Below are 20,121 nucleotides of genomic sequence, written 5' to 3' on the forward strand. Positions count from 1 at the left end.
TCCAAAAATGTAGGCCGCTGGGTTGATCCATAACAACAAACCCGTTCTAGCATTTTTCATCCTCACCAAGAGCAGGTCTTTTGTAAAGCTAAGGGATCTTCATTGCCCCTTCAAGAGTGAGCCACCCCAAAGTACTTCACATTACAACAAGGAGCAATATATTGTGGTTAGGTGGCTATTCGAGGTCATGTGGCGTTTGGTGGCAAACCATGGGTTAACCCCAATTTGCAAGGGTGTGTCCTGTGTGCAAGCTGCTTCCATTTTTTGTAATCAGAGTGATCAGAGGTTACCAGTGTGACGTGCAAACCTGAGCCCATGGGTTGTTTAGGTGCTAAACAACCCAGCAGTTAACCCAACAACAAACCATGGGTTAACTGCTGAGCTGTTTAGCCCCTAAATAAGCCATTGGTCTGGGTTCGCATATCATGCTGATAACCTCTGAACGCATAGATCGGAGGTTGTTTACAGAAACCAGAAGTGGCTTGCAGGCGGCACAAATCCTGCAATGCGTTGGTTAAATAACCCACGATTTGCTGCTGTGATGTGTGAACCAGGTTGAAAATTCATTTCCTCCCAGCTCCTGTGAGAATTGCAGGCGAGAGGGAACAGGGAATACCAGGAAGGGTGGCAGTTGATGTCAATGACCCTGTGAATAAAAAAGTGCTGGTGCTGCGTCCCTGAGAGCTCTGCTTCCGCTACACCACTGCTATCGACTTTGATAGATACCCTCACTATCACTGCCTGTGGGCCCAAGTGGACCTGCTAGGACACCCTCCCCCTTCTTGCAGCTCACTGCTCCCCCCTGATAGCCAGGCCACTGCTGGGAAGGGGAATCACTGTTTGTTATCTTTGCCCCCTCCTCGCTTCCAGTCGACTGCAACACGGACGGGGTTCCTTACAGACATGTAGAAAGGGCTCCCCTTCTCCAAAGGAAGGCAGTTTGCCAAGTGCTGCTTTAGAACAAGTCAAGTAGCCAGAAGAAGGTGAGGGATGGGAATGTCAGCAAACGCTGGGTGTGGGGGAGAGATGGGAGCCAGGACAAGCTGTCCCCTGGCGGCCAAAAACCCTGGCTGCTCCATTCCTCGATTTAGGCTCATGGAATGTCTCTGTTGTTCTAAACTTAGCTCAGTGGAGACTGGCCAGAAGGACAGGGAGGATGTGGAGGGGGGGGGTGTCCGTGCAGCTGAGCCTGCCCCCCCCCCCCGTTGCAGCATAGTGCTTCAGGAGGGACCAATCCACCAACATGGGCCCAGGGGCCCAACTCCTCTGAAGGACTGGGAGAGGACTGATACTGCGTTTGGGTGTGCATTCACACAGGAACCTCAAATATCTGTTTTTCAAGGATATCCTAGGTTCCTCCCTGGTTATGTAATTCTTTTTGTAGCTGTACCTCTCTCTGCCTTTCCCTGGTTTTTCTCCACCTTTTGATCATCCTTAGCAGATTTGCCTGTAGTTAGTATCATGGCAATGTTTAATGTCTAAATTGAGAGGTGCTGCAGCCCCCAAACCCGGCTGCATCGATGATTCCCCAGGCGCTTATACGATGGCTGTTGTTATTCACTGGTGACGAGGCTGGGGCCCACTCTACATGCTCAGAGGCACCTTTAGAATGGGAAAGTAGTTGCAGAGCTGAGCTCTGTTCTCTAAGCCGAGTCTTGGACCCCGGGGCTCCAGGGAGGCCCTCAGAGGCTGCTCCGGGATGCATTTTGCCATGGCTGTGAACACTTTCAACCAAACATCCACCTGTGGGGTCACAGTCACACCGGGCGACCCACAGGTGGGGTGCGTGCGAATTCCTATGTGGGGCATGGATCTTTAAATATATCTATCTGTCTGCGACTCATCCCTGAGCATCACCTCGTCGTACTGTGTTTGCCCTTTGGACCACCTCTCCTTTGAAAGTATCACGGGCTGCGGCATTCCAGTTTGCAGGATTTATCCCTTTCCAGTATGAATTTCAGTCATGTCTTTATTTGGGGAGATGAAAGCTCAAGGTCACTCACTCGCGAATCTTTTGCAACGTGAGACGTTGACACGTTGTTGCTGTTTCCGTCGCGCGAGGCTCTCGCCGCCTTCCCCAACCGGCCCCTCCGGGGGCGTGGGACTACAGCTCCCATCACAGGCCTGTGTTGGCGGGGTGCTGGGAGTTGTAGTCCCAGACAGCTGGAGGGGGCCGGGTGGGGGAAGGCTGGACGATTGCAGCGGCCTTCCCGCCTCGCTTTCCCGCCACGGAGCCCCGCACCTGCTCACCTGGGACGAGCGCCGCTCGCGCCCGCGGGAGCCCGCCGCGCAGGGGCGGCCGCGAGTCCCGAAGCCGGCGGGGCGCGTGACGCCGGGCGCCTCCGCGCCGGGACGCGACCTCGGGCTCCTGGCGCGGCTGCCCTCGCGGCGCCCGCGGCAGCTGTCGCGCTCGCGGCCCCGGGGCAGGCCGCGCGCGCTCTCCTGGGCCGGCCCGCCCGGGCGCGGAGGGGTTAAGGGGAGGCCGGCCCCGGCCGCCGGCTCCCTTCCGGGGCCTTTAAATGGGCACGGGGCTGGGCGCGCCCGCGGCTGCCCGGGCCCTGGCGCGGCGGCATCCCGGGCTGGGCAGAAGGGCGAGCAGAGAGGCCCGGCCGGCGGGGCGGGGCGGGGCGGGGCGGGGCGGGGCGGCCTTCGGGCAACCGGGCGGCGCGGGGCGAGGAGGCGGCCGGCTCCCCGGAGGGCGTCGACGGACGCCGGGCAGGAGGGGGCGGGCGAGGCGCTGCTCGGGGGGCGGGCGGGCGAGAGGCCGGCGGGTCCGTCCGCCGCGCGCGCAGGAGGCAGAGCAGGCGAGCGGCGGGGCGCTCGAGGCCCCGAGGGCGCGGACCGGAGGCGAGGGCCGGGGCGCGCCCGCGCGGCGGAGCTGCGCAGGACTCCGGCCCCGCGTGCGGAGGCGGCGGCGGCGCAGCGGGGGCGCGAGAGGGGAACGGGCCGGGAGAGAAGTTGGTGCCGGGGGCGGCGCGGGGAGGCGGTCGGGCGCGCGCGCGAGAGGCGGAGAGTGGCGCTGTGGGGCGAGCGAGGACGGTGCCGGCCGAGGGGCCCCGGCGCCCGCGAGCAGCCCACAGCCCCGCTGCAGAGGGCCCGGACGCCGGAGCGAGCGGAAGGTCTCCGTCCGCCAGCCCGTGAGGCCTCCCTGCGCTCTCCACCACTCTGGCGCAGCCTGCGGACTTAAAGCAGCCGGGTTGATAGCCCAGGAGGAAGATGCCCGCGGCCTCCATGGGGCAGGAGGTTGCCCGCCTGGCTTAGGCCCCGGCAGCCGCAGCCAGCCGTCGCTGGATGCGGCCGGGGGTGCGGCGGCCGTTGGGGTGGCCCCCGGCCCCCGGGAGGCCCCCGGCATGGCTGCCGAGGTGCGACTGAAGAAGCTGGAAGAGCTGGTGCTGGACCGCGGGGCGGTGGGCTTGGAGACCCTGGTGGACCTCCTGCTGTGCGTGCACCACGAGCTGAGCACCTCGCCCCTGGCCCGGGAGAAGTACGTCATGGAGTTCTTGCAGTGGGGTGAGTCTGCGCCGGGCCCCCGGCCGGGCTGGCAAGCAGTGGCCCGCGTGGGGAGAGCCTTTCGCCTGGAAGCGTGAGCCCGCTGAGTTTTCTTCTCGTTCTTTTTTCCCCTCTGGGCTGTTGACGTGCCAGAGACAACTTATGTAGGGGTGCGTGTGCGGGTAGCTATTACAAATGGTCATGAGCGAGTTTGCAGGATTGCCTTACCCTGGGCTGGGGACTTTGGGTTTCCCGTGGTTGCCTTCTACCTTGGGAATGTGAGGTCTCTCTCTCTTCTATCGCACTTGTAATTTATCTAGCGTGTCATTCGAAGTGATTCACATCTGTTATCCTTATAACAATAACAATCTTATTAGGAAGGCCATGACTAATAGCAGCTGGTAGACCATGCCTCTGTGTGTTTGTTCTTAACCCCATAAACTCATCCACACAACAACTCTGTGATAAGGATCCTTAATGTTCCTGTTTCACAGAGAAGGAGACTGAGGCCAAGGAATAACTTGACCTAGGACGCCTAGCAAGTGCTTTGCTGGAATGTGAAGCTGTTGTCTTAGTCCAGGTTTAATCCTATTTCCAGTGGGCTCCACACTTATTAACTTGCAGAAATGAAGGCAGTGACAAAGAGCCTGGTTGTCAAGGGAAGCTTTTGCTACAGATGCTGTAAAGTTGAGGGGGCAGGTAGGGTGGACATCCCATCAGCTAACACATGTATAAATGTGAATGTTTATTATACCCATCCTAAAACAGAATACTAAATGTGATTTTGATAATTTAATGAAAGTGTTGTTTTTAATCAATGGCCTTATCCAACCACAACACATGCGTGTCCCCCCACCACCACCTACTCCTTTCTCGACCTGTTTCACTTTGTGTGGAATAACCTTCCTTAAATGACAACTGTCAACTCTCAGCTTGGAAGGGCAGTCAAAGGCTGCCTTCTCTGGGAAATCGCCTTAATATACTTGCAAGAGAAACTTCCGCTTGGAAATCTCAGTAAAAGGTAGAGGTTCTGGTGATCTAAGATTGCAATCCCATTAACACTTGACTGGGGAATACGCACTCCTATGCCTGCTCCTTGGGGAAGGAAGACTTACTGCATCTGATCGGGCTGCAAATGCGCATTTCCTAAACTTTAGGAAATGGCACACCCACCCCTTTCAGTCGAAACTGATGAGGTCTTTTGCATCCCAATTTAGAAACGTGGAACAATTTAGAAACAATTTAGAAACAATTTAGAAACAATTTAGAAACAATTTAGAAACTCTTATACACCCTCAGCTCTTTCCCCCCACTGACCGGCTCTCTCCCCACACCATGCCTTTTCTCCCCCGCCCCACTTTGTGCTGCCACCTCATCTCCAGACTCACAACAACCCATACTTTGAGAACCCCAACCTTTGACCATTCTATAGGTCTGTTGCCAATCAGCCATGCCGCATTTTCCAGTCTCCACGCTGCCTCCTGGCATCCCCACCCTGCAGTAATAATGCCTTGTGTCTCCAAGCCTTGCAAATCAAGTCCACAAAGTTGCTTATTTTGTCTGCTCCGATGGACCTACATTAGTTGTTTGCAGCATGCGAATGATGCAAAAGAAAAAGTTTATCGGAGTGGATGAGGTTTGCCTGCCTGAGTGCTTGGGCTTTCTTTCTTTCTTCAACTGCCTGTTTACAAGCTTGACTTAAGGCAGGGTGTGTGTATGTATGTATGTGTGGTAGTGGTAGCTTCCAGGTAATTAATTAACAAATTGCACCAACAAACCCTCTAGGCCCAATAAACTTTAAATGCATGCTCTGACGGTGATCTATGATGGAATTTTGACATACAGGGTTACAAAAAGTCCTTTCTCTCCCCTCTCCCTCCACCATCTCTATAAGGGATATTTAAAAAAGAAGATGTAGATCAGGTGAGATTGACAGACTGGAGATAGGAGCACGTGCAGCACAAATGATATTTTGGCTGTTCTGTTTCCGAACTGAGGTCAAAAGTTCTTTTTGTCCTGATCATGAAGTCTGGAAACCTGGGTTTCTGGCTTTGGTTTTTGCAGCTCCTTGTCCTTCAAGCTCCTTGAAGGATGTTTTTGCCCTTGACTGGAGGCAAAATGAGACCCCCGTGCACAGTCTCTGTTCACACCCACCCTTGCTTCTCTGTAGCTTCACTGTTGATCCTGTTTGCAGAGTAGTTCAGGAGGCACGTTCTTGCCAGAGGAATGTGGGTCTCGAATCCTCCATGTGCTATACTCATGAGGAAGTCTGCCTGCTGGCATCAGCACGCCGAGTGTTGTTAGGAACTGAACAAGTCCAGTTCTTCACACAGCTTGAAAGAGAGGGCTTGTTTGCTGCATTCTGGCTGTGGCTGGGGTGTGGCTCAGCAGGCCTTGAACAGCCATGAATAACGACAGACACCAAGGTTTTTTGCTAGCTGGAAAGGTTCGCTTGGAAGTGGCGGGATGGGGTGCTGGGAGGGGGATCGGACACAGTGTTTTTATTAAAAAAAAAAAAAAAGTGAGTTAGAGGAGGGGCCCAAACAGAACCATATTGGTCTTATTAAGCTAATATGCAGCAATGCACCAGCAAGAAGTAATGACACCCACCAACTCTCGTTTCCTGTTGTCACTTCAGTGGTGTGTGTGTTTGTGAGAACTATAAGCGCTCAGGATTTCCAATGCTTAATCTTAAGAGGTGCTACAGTTCAAACATGCCTGGAACAGCCCTCTCCCCTAACTCCAGGTGTGTGTGTGTGTGGGGGGGCTGTAGTTATTGAATGGCAATACAAGCACTTTGCACGTGCGCAGACGTACCCTCATTATTACAGCTTTGCTGATCCCAGAGGTCTGCGCCTGGGCACTGATCCTGGGGATGGGCATTTTATGGCCATATAAATAATAACTCCTTGGAGTGGTTCATGCCTGCAAAGCAGTGGAGGCTGGTGGTCCCAGTGTCAGTGGGGAAGTGAATCAGCTTTGGGTTTCAGCCGAACCAGTCAGAAATCTAAAGGAGCGATCCAAGGCACTGTAGTCATGGCTAGGTAGTTTTAAAACCTCAAATCTTTGGTGCGGCCAAGGCTTCACCAAGAGGCCGCAGGCCCCCTTCGCAACAGCAGCAGTTCTCTAGCGCGGTCTGTGTTCGCTGAGCAGAACGACAGAGGGGGAGAGGGAAAGAACGAAGCTCTTCTGGCAGCTTCCCCCTCCGACACCCACAACAAAACAGGCACAAAATCCCACCCCTTGGCGGCACGCTGCCTTTTGTGGACAAGAGGGCACAGCACCCCCCCATCCACCCCTCCCTCTTCCCAGAGAGTTCCAGTTCTGTGCGTGCTACTGCCGGGCTTGTGTGATGTGTTGCCGGCCTGCCGGGACTTTGCGAAATGCCATAAAAGGCCACCAGTTTTCGACACGCTGTGCCCCCTCCCCCTCTCCCCTCTTCCTCTTCCCTCCCTGGCTCCCCCACAGTGCCCTTTATTGGGGCTCAGTTCCAGGCTGAACCCAGCTCTGCAGAGCCCACTGATTTCTGTGCTCTTCACTGCAAGCCAACATGGGTGAGAGTGCCGGCGGATCAGGGCCAGGCCCCTCCATCAGGCAAAGCAAGTGGCCTTTTGCCTGTGACTGATTTTTTTTGGGTACCCATTAGCAGGGCAGCAAACAGTCTATCACTGAGTCTGTTGTTATGTTTTTGGTGCCTTCCATCATTTGGATGAAGCCATGGGTTCTGGCAGAGTGGAAGGGCAGCCCCCAGTGCACCATTTCTAAAAGAAGAGCATAGCAGCACACTCCTGTGCATGTTTACTTTGAAGTAGGACTTGCTCTCTAGTCATTGCAGCCTAAGCGGCTGCTCCCTCTCACGGTCTTAATTCCTCATTTTGGCTGCCTGGGGACCAGCCGTGGCTATTGCTTGGTAAGAGCCACTCTACACATGCTCTGTAGCACGCTCATCTGTGTGGGGTTGTCAGCATCCCGGGCGCATGTGGTCTGTCAGGGAATAGATTTTTGGAGACGGAGCCTAGCCTGAGACAAATGCTTCATCAGCCCCACCTTTGGGCTCTGTCCGCTTGTGTACTGGAAAAGTTTCCGTGCCCAGGAATTCCTCCCCCCGCTCCCTGGCAACCAAGCACTCAGTCTCCGAGGGCCCTCGCTGGAATCTGAGAATTGCTGTGAGCCCAGATTCCCAACCCGCCTTCTGCCCGAAATAGGAACCCACCATAGGGGAGCAAAATGGCTGGCGAACACCCCAGATCAGCTTGGGAGGGAGCCAGCTCGGCCCAACCCCTCAGCTCCTGGCTGGGGGGCTGTGTGTTTGTGTGCGCGCGCGTGTTTAATTGGCCCAAAACATCCTTGTGTCTTGAGCAACTGAATATTCTGTGTGTTCTGCTTTCTATTGAGGGACCGGGAGGCCTTTGCAGTTACACAGCTAACTGATTCAGACAGGGCTGGCATCATGGGTAGGCATGATTGGGCATTTACCGAGGGCCCAGTCCCCAACAAAGGCCCACTGACAAGAGTCCCCTGGAGTTGCTTCTCCTCCTCACCAATGCAGCCTGCTTGTTCACCTGCCTCTCACTCTGGCCCAGGCAACGGAGGTGGTGAGAAGGAGGAGTGGGAGATGCCACGGCCTCTTTGCTCCTTGGCCCTCTGCCTGGCAAGCAGGCCAGAGGTAGCCAGGATGCAGAAGAGGAGGCGGAGCAAGAACAGCTGGTGAGATGGCAGGCTCACTGAGGGGAGGGGCTTGCCAAAGGCCCTCCAAAAACCTGGAGCCGGCACTGAGACTTGCTGTTGGAGTTGACTGCAGTGGGTTAGAGGGACCGGGCAATGGGCAGACTTGGTCTAAGGTAGCTTCACCAGCTCATCTGAAGAGCTGGGCAGCACCGCAAGCTGGGAGCGACTAATCAGCGCAGTTCAGTCGGCAAATCTTTTAAACTGCCAATTGAAATGATGGCCTCCTTATTAATCTCTGTGAGCTGTTTCGGGGAGCCTTTTTTGGCTAAAGAATGGTGTGAAAATACTGCAAGTAAATAAATAAATAAAACTCGTCCCCAATTCATTAGGGAGGGGCCAACAACAAACAAACAAACTCTTGAAGCTCTTCATGGACATGCCGTTCCCGTCATCAAGGTTTCGCTATACTTACCTCTTCAACAGCCAGTTGGTGAAAGAACAGCCTGACCGTTAATCAAACTAGAACAAAATTAGTTGGCTGAAAGGCCAAAATCATTGGTTTCCAAACTGCATCCTGAGGAGCCTTGGGCGGGCTTTCAGAAGCACATGAGGGGTTCCCCATGGGAGAAGGTCAGCAATGGTGGATGAGTGTCCCCAGTCCTCTGCCACATCTGATCTTCCCCTTGCATTGATCACTGTAAAACACCTTAATGTATTCTAACATGAACTATTCTAATGTGAATGTGACCAGTGCCAGAGGCAGTGAGCCTATGTACACCAGTTGCTGGGGAACATGGGTGGGAGGGTGCTGTTGCACTCCTGTCCTGCTCGTGGGTTGCTGGTTGACAGCTGGTTGGCCACTGTGTGAACAGAACGCTGGACTGGATGGACCCTTGGTTTGACCCAACAGGGCTTTTCTTATGTTCTTATGTCATGGCTCCTCTTACCAAGACGAGAAAAGGGCAACTAAAATTATCCAGGGGCTGGAGCATCTCCCCTATGAGGGAAGGTTTCAACAGCTGGGATTGTTTAGCTTGGAAATAGGAGGGTTGGGGGAGACATGGTAGAGGCATACAAAGTTATGCATGGTGTGGAGAATGTGGACAGGGAGACATTTTTCTCCCTCTTTCAAAGTACTAGAACCCAATGGGGTCGTCTCATGAAGGTGATTGGTGGGAGATTCAGGACAGATAAAAGGGAGTCCTTCTTCACAGAGTGCGGAATTAAATTATGGAATTCACTATCACAGGAAAAGTTCAGTTTACATTCCAATTCCAAAGAAGGGCAATGCCAAAGAGTGTTCAAACTACCGTACAATTGCGCTCATTTCACATGCCAGCAAGGTTATGCTCAAAATCCTACAAGCTAGGCTTCAGCAGTATGTGAATCGAGAACTACCGGAACAAGCTGGGTTTCGAAGAGGCAGAGGAATTAGGGATCAAATCGCCAACATTCGCTGGATCATGGAGAAAGCTAGAGAATTCCAGAAAAACATCTATTTCTGCTTCATTGACTACGCTAAAGCCTTTGATTGTGTGGATCACAACAAACTGTGGCAAATTCTGAAAGAGATGGGAGTACCAGACCACCTTACCTGTCTCCTGAGAAACTTGTACGAGGGTCAAGAAGCAACAGTAAGAACCAGACATGGAACAACCGATTGGTTCAAAATTGAGAAAGGAGTACGACAAGGCTGCATACTGTCGCTCTGCTTATTTAACTTATATGCAGAGTACATCATGAGAAACGCCGGGTTGGATGAATCACAGGTCGGAATTAAGATTGCCGGGAGAATTATCAACAACCTCAGATACGCAGATGATACCACCCTAATGGCAGAAAGCGAAGAGGATCTCAAGAGCCTCTTGTTGAGGGTGAAAGAGGAGAGTGCAAAAGCTGGTTTGAAACTCAACATTAAAAAAACTCAGATCATGCCATCTGACCCCATCACTCCCTGGCATATAGAAGGGGAAGAAATGGAAGGAGTGACAGATTTTATTTTCTTGGGCTCCAAGATCACCGCAGACGGTGACTGTAGCCATGAAATTAAAAGACACTTGCTCCTTGGGAGGAAAGCTATGGCAAACCGAGACAGCATAGTCACTATATCAGGGGTAGAAAACCTTTTTCAGCCTGAGGGCTGGGTTCAGTTTCCAAGAAGCTCTCGGGGGCCGCATTCCAGTGGTTGGCTGGGCCAAGGCAAAAGGGGGGAAGCCCAAAATAAAAAAAATATGAGCAGAGCATTCTAGTTTGTAGTGCTTACTGGCAGGAACCCAGCCTTAGGGGAGGCATTTTAACCTTTTAGAATGGGGAAAATCCCTGCACCAAAGCCAGGACATGACCAAGCAATCAGTGGGGGGTGGGGGGGATTAGGGGAAGGGGCGGGGCCTTTGGGGGCATACCTGGCAGGCTGGATTTGGACCATGGTCCTGAGCTTCTGCACCCCTGATATAAGGTACAATACTGTAACGTTTAATTTTTTTTTCTTCTTGTTCTCCTTATTCTTTGTATTTTACCGAGACTGTTTCTGGGGATCATTGGAATAAGATGTGAATTCGGTATATACTGTATATTCAGCATAATGAACTGGTTTTGTAATGGAGAAAAAAAATGCTGCTCTGATCTTCCCCTGCAACAGGCAGCCACAGAGAGGGTTGGACGTATTCTAAAGTGTGCAGGTGGATCACCACATGGGCCGGTGGTGAGGCCCAAAGGCTTGGCCAGTGCCTCGCATGCACCGTGGCCACTGCAATACATCCCAGAATCCTTTGCAACATGCAGAGCTTCCTTGGCAGAAGCACAAGGATTCCAGCTCAGCAGACAGGGCAGCGTGGGAATGGTTGTGATTGGGTGTGCGTGGCGGGATTGGACGCCCTGGCTCGCTATTAATAGAGTTTGGGTCAGGAGAAACGCAGTATGGCTTCCAGGACTATAGATTGGCTCATGCCAGTGCAGACATGCCCAGTGAAGACTATGGGTATTCATAAGCACTGGATTTGGTACCAGCACATGATACAGCATGCTGAGAATTTCTGTTTACTTTGTTTTGATCAGGTTTCTAGCCCTCAAGGAGGCAAAGTTATACTGGAAAGTGTGAGGCAGATGCCAGGTAACATCTTGGAAGTCAGCAGAAGTGGAGTTGAGCACAGCTTCCGTCGGTCTTGGGGTAGGACCTGGATATCCTGCATAACGCATGGCCCTTTCCTGTAATGAGTAGAAGGAGAATATTTAGTTAAAAAGCTGGGGCAGAGGGGAATTAGTTTATTTGAGAGCAGGTGTGGTGCAGTGGTAGAGTATTGGACTGGGAACTTGGGCGATCCCTACTCTAGTCCCCGCTTGGCCATGAAGCCCACTAGTGACTTTGGGCCAGTCATTGCCTCTCGGCCTAACCTACTTTCCAGGGTTGTTGTGAAGATAAAGTAGAGAAGAGGAGGATCTTGTAAGCCCCCTTGGGTTCCTTGCAAGAAGAAAAAAGACAAGATATAAATTAAATGATATATTTTTTCTTAATTTACACAGGGGTCAAAACCCAGCTTTTCTGAATTTTAAAATATGCTGGACCTTGGGGCAAGAGATGAAGATCTTCTAGGGCAGCGTTTGCACGCCCCTGATCCTCGTAGCTCTGCAGCCCTCGAACTGTTTTATAACGTTTCTTACAAGCAACCTCTGGATTCCAGGCTGTTTGTTCACAAAAGAGGCTGTCCTGGATTTCACTGGGCAAGGCGGCTTTGGCAGAAGGAGATGCCAGTTGGCACCTTGGCAACTTGCCACATGACAGTTAGCTTTCTCTGGGACTTTACAATGCTTGTACAACCCAGCAAAGATGAAGAAAGTGAAGGGGGGGGGGGAGAAATGGGAAATGGAGCAGACCAGGATGAGGAGGAACTTGTTCTTGCTGTATTTCCTTCCATCCTTTCAGTCCTTAAAAAAAAAACTAAATTAGTAGCCAGTGGCCACTGGCACCTGGATTTTGCACCCTGCTTGGTAAAATGTAGTTGGAATTTTGTTAGAAGTGCTGAAGAAGTTCGTTGACTGCTGCTAGACTGATGCTTTGATTTACATGAACTGGCTGTGTGTTTCGTTGTTTGTTTCTTTAAAGCAATTTGACTCCGCTCCGCAAATGAAAAGGCTCCAGAGTAGTTTACAGATCAATGAAAAATCAAGACAGTCCCTCCCTTTGGGCTTATGGTCTAAAGGACACAACACAAAAGGAAAAGGGGAGGAGAGGGAGGGAGGAGGAAAAAAGCAAACTCAGGCACCAGTTCTTAAAGTTACCGTTCTTATGGCAACCAGCTGAAGTTAGCCTGGACAGGGGCTGGATCAGTTCTAAGGCTTACAGGCAGATCCGACTGGGGTGGAGGCAAAGTTAAGAACATGAGAAGAGCCCTGCTGGATCAGACCACGGGTCCAGCGTTCTGTTCACACAACGCTGTCCAGCTGCCCAAAGGAAACCCACAAGTAGGACATGAGTGCAACAGCACCCTCCCACCCATGTTCCGCAGCCACTCGGGTACATAGGCATACTGCCTCTGGTACTGGAGGTAGCAAAGATCCATCGGGACTAGTAGCCGCTGATAGTCTTCTCCAGGAATTTGTCTAACCGCCTTTTAAAGCCCTCCAAATTGGCGGCCATCTAGACATCTTGTGGTAGCAAATCCCATCGTTTCACTATGCGCTGTATGAAGAAGTCCTTCCTTGGCTCTCACTTTTGGGAGCCCTTGGACAGCTTGCCCTAAGGAGGCCCCCTTCACTGGTGGGGGGGGGGGGCATGAAGGCACAGCCAGTGACACAGAGAAGCAAGACATGTGAACAAAGGGGATTTCTCAGGCACCCCTAACTGTGGGGTAGGCTCACGCTGGGTGCAAGGCCCGATCAGTAGGGAGATAACACAAAGCAACCGCTGAGAAGGCATTGCTGGCTTTTGGTTGGTGGACTCCTGAATGCAGCAGGGAGTCCTAGCAATTGCCCAGCTCTGTCAGCCTCTGGTACTGGGCCAGGGACGGGGAGAGAAACAGGTTGGCAAAGGGGAGCACAGCAGATTCCAGAGGGAAACGGTGGAAGTGAGGCGAGGCCAAGACGGTGATGGTGCAGAAGATTTGTTCTGCCTGGGTTTTGTGTGGGGTGTATGTTTCTCTGTGCATCACCAGTTTGCTTTCTGAGAAATGAGAATCTTGTGCTTTGTGGGGACAAAGATGTGATGTGGCAATTGAGGCTCAGACCCCACCTCTGGGTCCTGGCCAATTTGCTTTTCTTATAGTCTCACCAGTTTGCCTTCTGGGAAGTGAGCATTTTATGACTGGCTGATGCCCACCATGGCAGCCCCTTTATGACTGGTCAAGCCCTGCCCCATGGCTGCCATTTTGTAAGAGCAGCTATGACACTTTCAAAATTCCAGATGTGCCCACTGGCCTAAAAAGGTTGGGGACTCCTACTCTAAGTTCCCAAAAGGTGGAGGACAGATAGGTAGCAACTGCTCATTAGCATATGCTGATAATAGGGATAAATGCCAAGTTCTGCACCTAGGAAAAAGAAACCAAATTTACAGTTACAAGATGGGGATACTTGGCTCAACAATGCTAAAAGCGAGAAGGATCCTGGAATTGCTGTAGATCACAAGCTGAATATGGGCCAACGACGTGATGTGGCTACAAAAAAGGCAAATGCTATTTTGGGCTGCAGTAATAGAAGCATAGCTTCCAAATCCTGGGAACTACTAGTTCCCCTCTGGTTAGGGCTCATCTTGAGTACTGTGTCCAGTTCTGGGCACCACACTTTAAGAAGGATGCAGACAAACTGGAGAGGGTTCAGAGGAGGGCAACGAAGATGATCAGGGGACTGGAAACAAAGCCCTGTGAGGAGAGACTGAAAGAGCTGGGCATGTTCAGCCTTGAGAAGAGAAGACTGAGGGGAGATAGGATAGTGCTCTTCCAGTACTTGAAAGATTGTCACAGAGAGGAAGGCCAGGATCTCTTCTCAATCATCCCAGAGAATAATGGGCTGAAGTTACAGGAAGCCAGATTCCGGTGGAACATCAGGAAAAAAACTTCCTGACTGTTAGAGCAGTACGATAATGGGACTAATTACTTTGGGAGGCGGTGGGCTCTCCCACACTGGAGGCGTTCAAGATGAGGCTGGACAGCCACCTGTCAGGGATGCTCTGACTTGGATTCCTGCATTGAGCAAGGGGTTGGACTCAGTGGTCTTATAGGCCCCTTCCAACCCTACTATTCTATGATTTATTTAAGTCTGTGTGCATTTTAAAATATCCTCGCCCCCTAAGGCAAGTGGCCGTTCTCAACATTTTGTTGCAGTTCTTAGGCTTTGAAAGTGCTCTGCATTTTGCAAGGGTTGGCAAAACTCTGCATCTCCTCAGCTGACAGGTTGTTCTCAGGAGACATGGCTGGCTCTGATGTATTTTTCCATGAGTTTTTTTTTTTTTTTAAGTTTTGCTTTTTTTGTGCTGGGGCAGGGAGTGGGGAAGGCACTGGTACTAAGCCATAGTCGTGCCGGTCAGCCGTGTCTGACATATTTCTTGGAGAAGGATGCCTGTCGCTGTCTTCCGTCAGAGTAGCCGAGCCTAGGAGCAGAGGGGGGCGTGAGCAGGCACAGAACGATGGAGACGTGCAATATGGCTCCTCTTCACCCTGCTATTCCCCCTGATTTATCTTGTTTTCCTTCCCAGCCAACTCAGGATTTCACCCCTTTGGCTTCGTACTCTTACCTCCTTTCAACTGAACTTGTTCTATTGCCATTGAGGTCTTAGTTACTGGCAGCTGCCTTTATCCATGCTCCTCTGCAAGGGAATTCCCCCCAAAGCCTTGAAGGCTGCACAGAGAGAGCAAAACAGGGCCGTTTCCAAGACCTTCACTCTCTTGCAAGTTTTTAGATAAACTTTGCTGAATCTGTACTGATCCTTATCTCACACCTCAGATCTTGCAATGCCTTAGCTCCTTTAACAACAAAGTACAAGCAGCCAATGCCTAGATGAGAACTTTTAAACAGAGTACAGTCACCAGACTATGAATGTATTAAAGTATGCCATAAAGCTTTGCCTTAAACTATGAGGCATCTTAATCTTTTTAAGCATCTATTAAAAGTGTTCAGTGGAAGAAGACAGAACATCAGATAACAGTTATTTTTAAGTTGATAAGACAAACACTTTAAAGGAGTGAAAATAGAATCTTGACAGTACATTGCTATCCACATTTACTCCGAAGTAAGTGCCACTGAGTCCCAGAGGTGCATAGGACTGTAGCGTTAGTGTTTACATTATAATAATTTTATAATGTTTGTATTGCAACATGATATGATACTAGCTGTGCTTTTGAATAAAACCTCATTGCATAAGTTGTATCTTCAGAAATACATCCTGTTGCTCAATCGGTGGATGCATCGGATCTTCAAGAAATACAAAAAAGCCTAAACAAACCCCCCAACCCTGTTTGTTTTCTTTGCACCCTTGGCATTTGTTCCTGTTTTTGTGCCTGCTTTGCTGGTGCCAAGGATAAGCCCTCGGAGGGTGAGGAATGTGGTGGCTGCCTAGCAACCCCTGGCATACATAAGAACATCAGAAGCGCCCTGCTGGATCAGACCACGGGTCCACCTAGTCCAGCATTCTGTTCACACAGTGGCCACCCAGCTGTCGACCAGGAAACCCACAAGCAGGACAGGAGTGCAACAGCCCATGTTCCCTCCAGCCCATGTTCCCCAGCGACTGGTGCACATAGGCTGACTGCCCCTGATATTGGAGGCAGCACATAGCCATAAAGACTAGTAGCCATTGCTAGCCTTCTCCTCCAGGAATTTGTCCAACCCCCTTTTAAAGCTATCCAAACTGGATGTCGCCCAATGCCAGTAGGTGACTTGGAGCATGGCTAGGGAATGTTTTCTGCCATCACTAGGCAACCATGTAGACTCCTTTGATCCCTCCAGTTTTAGGGTATGTGTGTTTTCCTCCCCTATAAACAAATGCTCCAGTGCCTTTGATAGCAACCTGACATGTGGAAAACCAGGACATCTTACCAGCTGATTTTCTGCACATGTGGCTGCTGTGGAAGGCGCAGGAGCAGGGACAGTCCAAAAAAGGGGAGCTGGCAACCCCTTCCTCACTGACTGGAGCTGGCAAAGCACCCCATAGGGCAGAGCTAAGAGCAGGGGCATTGCACCTCAGGCTGAATCCTGTCCACTTGGGCCCCTGATCTGGCCCTCCGGGGTCCCTTCGGGGGCCATGCCTCCTTTCCCCCGATCCTTTGGTGGTTTCGCAGCTGTTGTGCAGTTTTCCCCCTCTGTACTAAAAGGCTGAACTGCCTCTCCTAAGGCTTAGTTGCTGGCAGGAAGAGCTTGAAGCAGCGTGGTGTAGTGGTGAGAGTGCTGGACTGGGAGCTGGGAGATCCGGGTTCTAGTCCCCACTCGGCCACGGAAGCTCACTGGGTGACTTTGGGCCCGTCACAGACTCTCAGCCCAACCTACCTCACAGAGTTGTTGTTGTGAGGATAAAATGGAGAGGAGGAGGAGGAGAATGTAAGCTGCCTTGGGTTCCTTGAAAGAGGAAAAAAGGCGGGATATAAATGCAATAAATAAATAAATAAATAAATATGGTGGCTTATTTGGCTCTGCCCTTTTGCCTTTGGCCCTGCCCATGTCTGGCATGCGGCCCCCAAGAGCTTCCCCGAAATGGAATTCAGCCCTCAGACTGAAAGAGGTTCAGCCCCCCTAAGAACATGAGACGAGCCTTCCTGGATCAGGTCCAAAGGCCCATCGGATCCTGTGTCCTGCTTCCAACCGTAGCCAGCCAGGCATCTCTGGGAAGCCCCCAAACAGGACAAGAGGCAATAAGTCCCTCCCGCTGCTGCTCCCCCAATATCCGATATCCAGAGGTAGGCTGCCTCTGAAGCTGGGGGTTCCATTCTAAGCCACTGTGACTAACAGCCACTGAGAGAGCTCCCCTCCCTCGCAAATTTCCCTGGCCTCCTCTTAAAAGCCACTAAGCTGGTCAACCCCATCGCCACATCTTGGGCCTGTGCAACTTGCGGCCCACCACCAAGCTGCGTCCAGTCCCGTCCAGCAAGTACTGGTTCCGGGTTTTGGAGGGCCCTGGGGCAAGACACCCCCAATGGGCCCCCTCCCTCAGTGGGTCGACCTTTTCACCACCATGGTCACCAGCTCCTCCTCCTCCTCCTCCTCATGGCTACCTCTGGCTCACTCGACAGGCAGAGAGCCTGGGCGCAAGTCGGCCGCGGCATCTCCCGCTCCTCCCTTCTCACCACGATCGTTGCTTGGGCCAGAGCGAGAGGAAGGGAACAAGCAGGTGAGGAGGAGAAACAACTCCAGGGGCTCCTGTCAGTGGGCCCCTGCTGGGGTGTGGGCCCTGGCAACTGCCTGACCAGGCCGACCCTTGGCGCCAGCTTGCACACGGCTACGCACAGTTGCCCCTCAGGGACTCAATACGCCTCCTGGTTTGGTTTGACCTGTCTCCCTGGAACTGCAGAAAAGAGCTGTGCCGGGGTGGTGTCGTATCAAGGAGGTGACCACCAAAATCCTTGGCTGTCGGGCTTCATTCGGTTTGAAGGGCTCGTCTATCTTTTAGCAGTTGAGTAGGACAGGGGATTTCAGTGGCCTGCATTGGGCAGTGCCTGAGGGGCCTGGATGGTCAGGTTGCCCCCCTGAGTGGGGGCCGCTTCCCTCACCCCTCAGATGTGGCCAGCTGCACCTGTTGAAGTGCTTGACCAGGCCTCAGCCTCAGTTGCAGCGGAGGCAAAAGCGGCTGCCTTTTATCTCTCTCCCCTCCCTTCCTCTGGCCCTGCTCCTGCATGCCTTTTAAACAGAAGCTCCATCCTTGGGAATTAAATATTTCTCAGGCTTGGAGACCAAGCCAGGGACAGAGCTTGGCTGGTTTAACTTCTTTGAATCCGGGTCCCTGTTGAAGGGGAAAAAAGGGCCCCCCGGTATTTGACCCCTGCTAGACCCGGTCCTTTCTTTAGTTTAGAACAGCCTTCCTCAACCTGGAGCTCTCCAGATGTATTCAACTGCAACTCCCATAATCCCCTGCCAGCATACTTGTGGGGGTGATCGGAGCTGTAGTCCAACCCATCTGGAGGGCGCTCGGTTGGGGAAGACTGAGCTAGGGAGTCGTGAATACATACCAAAACTTTTCCCACTCCACCCGCCCTACTTATTTACTCAGCCTTTTGCAATCCCAGATTGCCCCAAACAAATCCCATTCCAAGCTCCTTGGTCACATCCTTAAGCTATTTATAAGCTGTTTCTCTCCCGGCTCCAAAGCTTTCAGCTGTCCCGCTGCCAAGCAGCCGGTTGCACATCTCGCTCCTCTGAGCATCCCTCTGCTTTATCATTCCGTCACCATGTGAGGAGAGCATTTTAGATCCTGGGGATATCTTTTTTCCAAACACCACATCTCCCAGAAATGAGTGCCACGCCAGCCGGCGGCTGAGTCACCTGGTTGACACCAGGTTCAGAGGTCACGTGACTCGGTTGACCGGCTGTGGATCACGCGATCTCCCCCGCAGTTGGCCACGCATTTATTTTAAGGCATGTGCTCAGGCCTTGGGGGCAGAGAGCCCTTCCTACGAGACATCTGAGTCATGCTCCCCCAATCCAACGTTGGCCTTTGCTGTATAAGGGAAGCGCTCATGGCTATTAATATTTGGTGGAGACTGCTAGACCAGCGTCTGCACACGCACCACATTTTTCGCTTCTTGCGCAGCACAAACTGCCTTTCATCACACGATAGTTTAGGGTTCGGAAATAAACACGAGCGCATCCTCCAGCAACACAGAGTTTTGAAGTGAGGGTGCTGAACACCTTTCAGTCCAAGGGCTGAATTCTGTTTCAGAGACGCTCTCGGGGGCTGCATTCCAGTGGTGGTGGGGGGCCCGAAGGCAAGAGGCACAGGCCAAAATGCCAGAAATAGCAGGATATTTTAGCTTAAAGCTCTTACTGCCAGGAACCGAGCCTTCGGAGAGGCGCTTCAGCCTTTTAGAATGGGGGCAAAAGTTGCACAAAAACCACTGGTGGTTGGGGGGAAGGGGGTGTGGCCCGTGGAAGGGGGCGTGGCCTTTGGGGAACCCTGGAGGGGCAGATTCGGCCCCTGGTCTGACTGAGGTTCTGCTTCTCTGTGTTAAAGTCACTGTACACCAGCCTTCCCCAACCTGGTGCCCTCCAGATGTGTTGGACTGCATTTCCCATCATTCCCAACCAGCATGGCCCATGGAATTATGGGAGTTGCAGTCCAGCACATTTGGAGGGTGCTAAATTGGGGAAGGCTGCTCTCCGTTCTCTCTCCTGCTCCATACGGTGATGTCTTGTGTTGTTATCCTGCATTTCAACCTCACAATTTCCTGGTGTTTTATTTGTTTTTATTTGTTGCACATATAAATCTCACCCTCGGCCTACCGGGCAGCCAGCATGATGTACAATACAAATAGGATTAAAACTTCCCAGAAAACCCAAGAAACGCAGGGCCCCAAAGTAGAACAAGCAATAAAATTTGAGAGCAGCATTAAAACTGAAGAGCAACAGAACACTGGACAAATGCCGCACAAGACAGAGCAGCCTTTGCTGCCTGTCTGAAATGAAGGAAGGGAGGTGCCCAGCACACCTCTCTTGGGAGGGGTTTCCGTGACCTTTCAGCAGTCCCACCTGGACAGCAGCTGTTGCTCTCCCCATATTGTAGCTGAGGCTGAAAGACAAGACGGGCCTGGCCGCGGTGAGATCAGTTCTTGCTGTTATAATCGCCACCACCACTATTTTCAAAAAAGTTATAAAAATAGCAGAGGATGTGTGTCTGTCTGTCAGCATCAAAGTGCCAGGACTGTGAAACCTAGACACCTGACACTTGGCATACATAATAAAGGGGCCCTAGGCGTATTCACCTCAGGGTTATTTTGTTTTTTAAATGCATTAATTGGTTTTAATTCATTTAAATGTGTCCCTGTGGCCGAAACC

General features: G+C 52.0%; 1 protein-coding gene and 1 pseudogene across 7 annotated transcripts in view; both read left to right on the top strand.

The window, feature by feature from the left end:
- The window catches only part of LOC146337528 (protein CFDP2 pseudogene), a 471,985-nt pseudogene that overhangs the window by 173,003 nt on the left and 278,861 nt on the right, over positions 1-20,121 (top strand). The window lies entirely within an intron of this gene.
- DMPK (DM1 protein kinase) overlaps positions 3,030-20,121 on the top strand; it is a 42,158-nt gene continuing 25,066 nt past the window's right edge. For 2 of the 5 annotated variants that reach the window (XM_084814797.1, XM_084814795.1), the window contains exon 1: positions 3,289-3,510. In XM_084814797.1, coding sequence (XP_084670923.1) covers positions 3,351-3,510 — 160 coding nt within the window. In that variant the 5' untranslated portion in view covers positions 3,289-3,350. Of the gene's footprint in view, positions 3,511-20,121 lie in introns of all 5 variants that reach the window. The other 3 variants (XM_084814799.1, XM_084814798.1, XM_084814796.1) reach the window with 3 other exon arrangements.

The sequence above is a fragment of the Heloderma suspectum genome, chromosome 10, assembly GCF_057233095.1.
Source record: "Heloderma suspectum isolate Gila_16-S chromosome 10, 16-S_ref, whole genome shotgun sequence".
Lineage (NCBI taxonomy): Eukaryota > Metazoa > Chordata > Lepidosauria > Squamata > Helodermatidae > Heloderma > Heloderma suspectum.